Source organism: Zophobas morio, unplaced genomic scaffold (assembly GCF_036711695.1).
Source record: "Zophobas morio isolate AGI-343-1 ecotype UQ-CSIRO unplaced genomic scaffold, CSIRO_AGI_Zmor_V1 ptg000049l, whole genome shotgun sequence".
Taxonomy (NCBI): Eukaryota; Metazoa; Arthropoda; class Insecta; order Coleoptera; family Tenebrionidae; genus Zophobas; species Zophobas morio.
This window is the reverse complement of record NW_026972154.1, coordinates 76,904-86,073: the sequence shown is the minus strand read 5'-3', so window position 1 is coordinate 86,073 and position 9,170 is coordinate 76,904. Positions and strand designations below refer to the sequence as shown.

The window sequence follows — 9,170 nt, the reverse complement described above, 5'->3', positions numbered from 1 at the left end:
TGAGTTTTTAATAGAGTGAAATTTTGTAGAGAAATATGGATTTTGCAATTAAACTCCGCCCCTGGGTCTGATTACTAATGAAAAACTCATCACAATTAAGATCGGGGTGGAGTGTTTTTTTCTTAATATATATAGTTTTCTTTCAAAAACAGGATAATTAAAAACATATTTTACATAGCAACTTTTTGTAGAAAAATGCAGATTTTGAAATTAACTTTCGCCCTCCGGCTCACGATGAAAAATAAAATAATCTGAATTGAGATAGGGTGGGTGGGCGGGGCATATATTTTGCCTATTTTACCTTAATATACGTAGACTTCTTTTTCCAACCAGAAACTGAAAACATGGTTAAAGAGTAAAATTTTGTAGAGAAATATACAGGGACAATTTTTTAACTCTTAACTAATGCGAAGTTTTAGTTCCGATGCTATAGGAGCATTAGTTGCTAATGTCTAGAGTTTTCTTTCAACGACACAATAGTTAAATATGTTTTCAATTTCTTGTTGGAAAAATAAGACTTCGCCCATTAAGAAAATATGGACAAAATATATTTTGCCTTTTATCTTAATATAGATTTTTGGATTTATGAATTTAACCAACTGGTGATTAAAGAATCTGAAAAGTTGAAACGTCGTTAGATCGAAAATAAGAGCGTTCCTAACCTTGATAGTTTTTTAATATGCGTGCCATTTACAGGCTTGTAATCTCAAAATTTGCATTAACGTCATTAAAGTTTTCTTTTTATTTGCGTCTACTTGTAAGTCTATAAAATTAACTCATTTAAGCTTAAGTAGCGATAGTTCCTTTATATTTTTAATTGCAAATTTATTCATTCTATTAATTTTTAAAACAAATGCACACATTAATCAGTTTGTTAAAATTATGTAACTAATTTTATAATTCTGACGCATGTTTGGAGACTCAATTCAAATTTTTTGTATTAAAATTTTAGAGTTTTTATAACAAAATAGAACCAATCTCATTTATATTCCATTATGTTGCATTGTCTAATAACTTAATTTCGCAGCGTCCACTTCTGCTAATTTTCGGATTAAGAAAACTCAAGGATTTCTTACCCTTCCATCTACCACACAAATAATAAATTGATCGATCGTTTGAATCTCATTTGGTTAACTAATTATGACGGTTTATAACACTTTATCTGATTTATTAGTATCATCACTGAAATCCAACGTTTTTTTAAAGGACTACTGAAAAATATAAATCTAGTTTTGGTACCTATCTACAACATTTTTTTTTATTTATGCATCACCAAACAGGTCACTAACGGGCACTTTCGCTAACAGGTTGCCAAAAATCGACGCAAATATCTTCCCAAACGCGTCTTCGTAGCTCGCTCGAACGTCAGCAAAGAGCTCCGACCAGTTATCATTCATGACTTTGTTGATATTATCACCTAGAGCCTTATCACCATCAAACAAATTGTCCAGTTTAAACTCAATCAGTTTGGGTTCTATAGTCAGTTTCTGCTTAGCGATCTTGTAGTGCTTTTTACCCTTCTTCTCTTCTTCTTCCAAGTCAAAATTGAGCACCAAGTGGTAGTCATCTACGAACAACCAAATCCAGCACAGTTTTTACCAATTTTTTTTGAAACTCACGCAAAATTATGTACCCAGGCCCTTGCCCCACAATGGGCAACACCAAGATCCTCCCATTCACCTCATAGTCAAAATCCATCCGAAACTCCGGAATTAAGCAGTCCATCATCAGCTTCTTCTTATCAAAGTCAAATCTACCAAAATGAATTAAACCAATTAGACAAACTTGAGCACAAACTTACTCCGCTTTTGAGCAACTAATTTTTCTAAAACCCGTCACTTTCAAATTTTTGTAATTCTGCTGGAACGCCACTGGTCCATTTCCAGCGCCTACGGTTAGAGCTGGAATCTCCAAGGGTTCCATGTTGGGTAAATTCAGTTCTTTGATCGGTCGGTCCAGCTTCTGGATGGCGGTTTCTATCGCTTTGGTCAAGCATTGCTGGAAGTCGCTCTGTTTTCGGCTACATTTTGTAAAACTGGAAGCTATTTTTTGGATTTTTTGTATTCTTTTTTATAAAATACGGAAAATAAATGAGTACTCACGTAGAACGGCGCTGAAACTGGCAGCTGCTAGTGTCACTAAAATTGTTATTACTGGTATGAGATTCATGGTCGATGTGGGCTCAATGGATGTCAAATGGATTTCTTTTATAGTCCTCGAAGGTTAAGGTACAACTGAATAACACAGATAAACCAGTTTTACGTCACCTGCAATGCGATTAGTATTTTCTTATATAATAGTGGATGTTTGTTTTAATTGCTGGACATTAAAATAAGTGTTATTTTAATATTCGTAGTTTACCTTATACAGTGGCATTTTGTGGTATGGAGTGACTAATGAATTTAATTGGATACTACTAAAAGAGGATTAATCATACATCGTGCTCATTTTTAAAAATCTGGGACACGTAAACACGTCTTCTGAGAAATAGAAACAGGTGCAGCCTCATTTTTCCGAGAATTTGAAAGACTTTAAATAATAATTAAACAATTAAATGAAAACAATATTTTTTAACGTTTTGATGTCCCTCGTATACGAATACGTGGTGTCCATTATGTCAACAATAGCTCGGAAAGGTGGTCAACTGTATCCAAATTTGGTACAAAAACAACACATGAGAATGCTTCCATTTAAGTATTTGCATACATGAGCAGGAACTTGCAGGTGGAGGTCAATTACACTGTTATTAATATATATAATATCCGCCGTAGGATATACGAGGGGTGAATAAAAACATTCTTTTGTAAACAACTTCAGCAGCAAAACTGATTTTAAAATTTTTAATATTATTATATTCTAGTTTCGAATGTCAACATATTTTAAAATTTTACTCTAGTGTGCAAATAAGGAATTAGTAGGATTTGAACACAGGTCGCGCGCGTGCCAGGCGATCAGAACACCATTAGACCATCCGGCGTCAGCATAATATCGAGATTTCTCAGATATTGATCAAGAATTCGTGATTCGTTTAAAAGTTCAACATCTTTGTTTTAAAAAATAAATTTCGACAGTAATTTGAAGTGGTAAATAAAAATTGATCAATTACTCATTAACAAGTCCACCAACAAAGTTTCTCATTTCGCACATCTTGTTAATCATTCTGCATTTCTCAATTTTGATTTCGCACATATTGTTTCCCACTTTGGACATCTTGCCTCTCACTTCGCTCATCCCTTTTCTAATTTCGCATTTCTAATTTCTCATTTCGCACATCTCGTTTCTCATTTTGTATATCACAGTTCTCATTCCGCATTTCTCATTTCGCACATCTTATTTCTCATCTTGCATTTTTCATTTATTATTTACACCTCGTTGCCGATTTCGCACCTCCTGCTTCTCATTTTGCACATCTTGTCTCTCATTTCGCATTTCTCATTTCGTGCAATTCATTTAGCATTTAACATTTCTCATTTCGCACATCTCGTTTCTCGTTTTGTATCTCACAATTCTTATTCTGCGATTTTCATTTCGCACAACTTCTGGCTCATTATGCATTTTTTACTTATCTTAAATCGTTGATCATCTCGCATTTCTCACTTTTCATTTCGCATATCTTATTTCTCATTTCTCACATCTCATTTCTCAGTTCACAGTTTTCATTTTTTATTTCGCATTTCTCGTTTCACATTTCGCACACCTTGTTTCTCATTTGCCACTTCTCATTTCGTATCTCTAATATCTCATTTCGTACATTTCATTTAGCATATTTCTCATTTCACATAACGCAATACTCTTTACCCATTTCGCATACCGTTTTCCTCATTCCGCATTTCTCATTTCTCATTCCTCATTTCTCATTTCGCACATCTCGTTTCTCATCTTATATTCTAATTCCGTATTTCTCATTTCGCACATCTTATTTCTCATTTCATATTTTACATTTATTACTTCGCGCGCCTTGTTTCTCATTTCGTACTTCTCGTTTATCAGATCTTATGTCTCATTTCGCATACCCCTTTTCTCATTTCGCAGTTTTCACTTTTCACTTCGCATTTCTCGTTTCTCATTTCACACACCTTGTTTCTCATTTGGCACTTCTCATTTCTCATTTCGCATCTCTAATATCTCATTTCGTAGATTTCATTTAGCATATTTTTCATTTTACTTATCGCACTACTCTTTTCCCATTTCGCATACCGTTTTTCTCATTTCGCATTTCTCATTTCGCATTTCTCATTTCTCATTCCTCATTTCTCATTTCGCACTTCTAATTTCTCACGTCGCACATCTCGTTTCTCATTTCGTACATCTTGTTCCCCATTTTGCATTTTTCATTTATCATTTACACCTTATTTCTCATTACGCAGTTCTCACTTTTCATGTCGGGCCTCCTGTTTCTCATTTCACACAAATCGTTTATTATTTTGAAATTCTCATTTTTGATTACACACATCTTGTTTCTGATTTCACATTTCTCATTTCTCATTTCGTATCTCTAATATCTCATTTCGAACCTATATTTCATATAGCATTTCTCATTTCTCATATCGCACATCTCGTTTCTCATTTTGCATCTCACAATTCTCATTCCGCATTTCTCATTTCGTACATCTTGTTCGCCATTTTGCATTTTTCATTTATCATTTATACCTTATTTCTCACTACGCAGTTCTCACTTTGCATTTCGCACCTCCTGTTTCTCATTTCAAACAAATCGTTTATTATTTTGCAATTCTCATTTTTGATTTCGCACATCTTGTTTCTGATTTCGGATTTCTCATTTCTCATTTCGTATCTCTAATATCTCATTTCGTACCTACATTTCATTTAGCATTCCTCATTTCTCATATCGCACATCTCGTTTTTCATTTTGCATCTCACAATTCTCTTGCCGCATTCTCCATTTCGCACATCTTATTTTCCATTTTGCGTTTTTCATTTATCATTTACACCTCGCTTCTCATTGCGCGTTTTTAATTTCGCACCTCCAACTTCTTATTTCGTACATCTTGTTTATCATTTCGTGTTTCTCATTTTGTGATTTTGCACATCTTATTTCTCAATTCGCATTTTTTATTTTTCATTTTGCATTTCTCGTTTCTCATTTCGCACGTTTTATTTCTGATTTCACATTCTCGTTTCTCATTTCGTATCTCTAATATCTCATTTCGTACATTTCATTTAGCATTTTTCTCATTTTACATATCGCACTACTCTTTTCCCATTTCGCATACCGTTTTTCTCATTTCGCATTTCTCATTTCTCATTCCTCATTTCGTACATCTTGTTCGCCATTTTGCATTTTTCATTTATCATTTACCCTTTATTTCTTACTACGCAGTTCTCACTTTTCATTTCGCACCTCCTGTTTCTCATTTCACACAAATCGTTTATTATTTTGCAATTCTCATTTTTGATTTCGCACATCTTGTTTCTGATTTTGCATTTCTCATTTCGTATCTCTAATATCTCAGTTCGTACCTACAATTCATTTAGCATTTCTCATTTCTCATATCGCACATCTCGTTTCTCATTTCGCACATTTCGTTTTTTGTTTCGCATTTCGCATATCTCGTTTGTATTTCTCATTTCCCATTTCGTACGTGCTGTTTCTCATATCACACATCTCGTATCTCAATTCGCAAACTTGGTTTCTCACTTCCCATTTCATATCATATTTTTCATTTCGCATTTTTCATTTGTTTTTTTGTACATCTCATTTTCCATTTCGCATTTCTCGTTTCTCATTTCGCACACCTTGTTTCTCATTTGCCACTTCTCATTTCTCATTTCGTATCTCTAATATCTCATTTCGTACATTCCATTTAGCATATTTCTCATTTTACATATCGCACTACTCTTTTCCCATTTCGCATACCGTTTTTCTCAGTTCGCATTTCTCATTTCTCATTCCTCATTTCGTACATCATGTTCGCCATTTTGCATTTTTCATTTATCATTTACCCTTTATTTCTTACTACGCAGGTCTCACTTTTCATTTCGCACCTCCTGTTTCTCATTTCACACAAATCGTTTATTATTTTGCAATTCTCATTTTTGATTTGGCACATCTTGTTTCTGATTTTGCATTTCTCATTTCGTATCTCTAATATCTCAGTTCGTACCTACAATTCATTTAGCATTTCTCATTTCTCATATCGCACATCTCGTTTCTCATTTTGCATCTCACGATTCTCTTGCCGCATTCTCCATTTCGCACATCTTCCCATTTTGCGTTTTTCATTTATCATTTACACCTCGTTTCTCATTTCGCGTTTTTAATTTCGCACCTCCAACTTCTCATTTCGCACATCTCGTTTATCATTTCGTATTTCTCATTTTTGATTTTGCACATCTTATTTCTCAATTCGCATTTTTTATTTTTTATTTTGCATTTCTCGTTTCTCATTTCGCACACTTTATTTCTGATTTCACATTTTCGTTTCTCATTTCGTATCTCTAATATCTCATTTCGTACATTTCATTTAACATTTCTCATTTCTGACATCGCACATGGCGTTTCTCATTTCGCACAACTTTTGTCTCATTTCGCATTTCTCATTCGCTTTTTCGCACACCTTGTTCCTCATTTCGCATTTCTCATTTCTTATTTCGTACATATTATTTCTCATTTTGAACATCTCTTTTACATTTCACATTTTTTATTCGCACATTTTATTTCTCATTTCGCATTGCTTATTTCTCATTTCTCATTATTCACATCTCGTTTCTCATTTCCCGCATCTCGTTTCTCATTTTGTATTTCTCATTTACCATTTCGCACATGCTCTTTCTCATCTGGTATCTCAATTCGCAAACTTAGTTTCTCATTTCCCATTTTATGTTTACCATTTCGCGCATCATATTTCCCATTTGGCATTTTTCATTTGCTATTTCGCACATCTTGTTTCTCATTTATCAGATCATATTTCTCATTTCGCATACCTCTTTTCTCATTTCGTATCTCTAATATTACATTTCGTACATTTCATTTAGCATATTTCTCATTTCACATATCGCACTACTCGTTTCTCACTTCGCACACCTTTTTTCTCATTTCGCATTTCTCATTTCTCATTCTTCATGTCTCACTTCGCATTTCTAATTTCCCATTTCGGACATCTCATTTCTCATTTTATATTACACAATTCTCATTCCGCATTTCTCTTTCGTACATCTCGTTTCCCAGTTTGCATTTTTCATTTATCATTTAGGTCTCGTTTCTCATTACGCATTTCTCACTTTTCATTTCCGCACCTCCTGTTTCTCATTTCACACGTTTCGTTTATCATTTTGCATTTCACACTTTTGATTTCGCACATTTTATTTCTGATTTCACAAATCTTATTTTTCATTTCCCATTTCTTATTTCCTATTTCGCACACCTTCTACATTTCATTTAGCATTTCTCATTTCTCATATCGCACATCTCGCTTCTCATTACGCACACGTTTTTTCTCATTTCGTATTTCAAATTTCGCACATCTCATTTCTCATTAATTGCATCTCACAATTCTCATGCCGCATTTCCCATTTCGTACATTTTATTTCTCATTTTGCGTTTTCCATTTATTATTTACCCCTTTTTTCTCAATTCGCATTTTTTATTTTTCATTTCGCATTTCTCGTTTCTCATTTCGCACACTTTATTTCTGATTTCACATTCTCGTTTCTCATTTGGTATCTCTAATATTTCATTTCGTACATTTAATTTAACATTTCTCATTTTGTTTCTCATTTCTCATTTTTCATTTAGCATTTCTCATTTCGAACATCCTGTTTCGCATTTTGATCATCTCTTTCCCATTTCAGATTTTTTATTCGCACATCTTATTTCTCATTTTGCATTGCTTATTTCTCATTTCTCACGTCGCTCATGTTGTTTCTTATTTCGCGTTTTTCGTTTGCCATTTCGCATTTTTCATTTCGCATTTTTCATTTAACATGTTGCATTCCTTATTTCTCATTACTCACATCTCGTTGCTCATTTCGCACATCTCGTTTCTAGTTTCGCATTTCTCATTTCTCATTTCTTATTTCGCATATCTCGTCTCTCATTTTGTATATCTCATTTCCCATTTCGCATATGCTGTTTCTCATTTCGTTCATCTCGCAAACTTGGTTGCTCATTTTCCATTTCATATTTTTCATTTCGTGCATCATATTTCTAATTTCGCATTTTTCATTTGCTCTTTCGCACACCTTGTTTCTCATTTCGTATTTGTCATTTCGCACATCTTACTTCTCATTCCGCACACCTTGTTGGCATTTCTCATTTCACACATCCTATTTTCCATTTCGCATTTCTCATTTCGCACATCCTGCTTCTTATTTCGCACTTCTTATTTCTTCATTTCATATTTTACATTTGCCATTTCGAGCACCTTGTTTCTCATTTCTCATTTAGCAAATTTCGTTCCTCATTTCGCACATATCATTTCTCACTTCACACATCTTGTTTATCATTTCGCTTTTCTCATTTCTCATTTCTCACATCTAGTTCCTCATTTCATATTTCTCATTTTTCATTTCGCATTTCTTATTTTTCATTTTGCATTTCTCATTTCGCGTTTTTCATTTTTTACTTCGTACATATTGTTTCTCGTTTTTAATTTTTCATTTCGCATTTCTCTTTTCGCACATCCTGTTTTTCATTTCGAACATCTTATCTCTCTTCCCAATTCATGTTCTTCATTTCGCACGTCTTATCTCTCTTTTCGCATTATCATTTCTCATTTCTTATTTCTAATTTCACATTTCCCATTTCGCACATATTGTTTCTCATTTCGTATTTCTCATTTCTCAATTGGATTTTTCATTTGCCGTTTCTCATTTCCCATTTCGCTTTTTTTTGCCATTTCGCACAACTCGTTTCTCACTTCATATTCTCATTTCGCATACTCGTTTTCTGATTTCGCATCTCTCGTTTTTATTTCGCATACTTCGTTTCTCATTTCGCACATCTGGTTTTTCATCTCATTCAGCACATTTTTATTTACATCCCGTTTCTGATTTCGCACATCTTATTTCTCAGTTCACATATCACGTTCTCTTTTCCCACGTCTAGATCCTAATTTCGCATTTTTTAGTTTTTATTTCACATTTCTCATTTCTCGTTTATCATTTCGCACACCTCGTCTCTCATTTTGCATTTCTCATTTGTCATTTCG

The 9,170-nt window shown here is 33.7% G+C and overlaps 1 protein-coding gene across 1 annotated transcript; it reads right to left on the bottom strand.

Moving 5' to 3' along the window:
- Nucleotides 1-1,147: 1,147 nt before the first annotated feature.
- On the bottom strand, nucleotides 1,148-2,377 carry LOC135142623 (protein takeout-like). The gene is made up of 5 exons (XM_064074366.1): nucleotides 2,362-2,377; nucleotides 2,103-2,267; nucleotides 1,802-2,042; nucleotides 1,620-1,753; nucleotides 1,148-1,567 (listed from the first exon to the last, which is right to left on the bottom strand). The coding sequence occupies exons 2-5, from the start codon at nucleotides 2,167-2,169 to the stop codon at nucleotides 1,263-1,265; spliced, it is 747 nt and encodes a 248-aa protein (XP_063930436.1). The 5' UTR covers nucleotides 2,170-2,267; nucleotides 2,362-2,377; the 3' UTR covers nucleotides 1,148-1,262.
- Between the last annotated feature and the right edge of the window lie 6,793 nt (nucleotides 2,378-9,170).

Excerpts from the sequence above, each read along its gene's own strand:
- LOC135142623 (XM_064074366.1), bottom strand. The coding sequence starts at position 2,169 with ATGAATCTCATACCAGTAATAACAATTTTAGTGACACTAGCAGCTGCC. Across the intron at positions 2,043-2,102 it reads CAGTTTCAGCGCCGTTCTAC|CTTCCAGTTTTACAAAATGT; the intron begins GTGAGTACTCAT and ends TCCAAAAAATAG. Across the intron at positions 1,754-1,801 it reads ATTAGTTGCTCAAAAGCGGA|ATTTGACTTTGATAAGAAGA; the intron begins GTAAGTTTGTGC and ends TCATTTTGGTAG.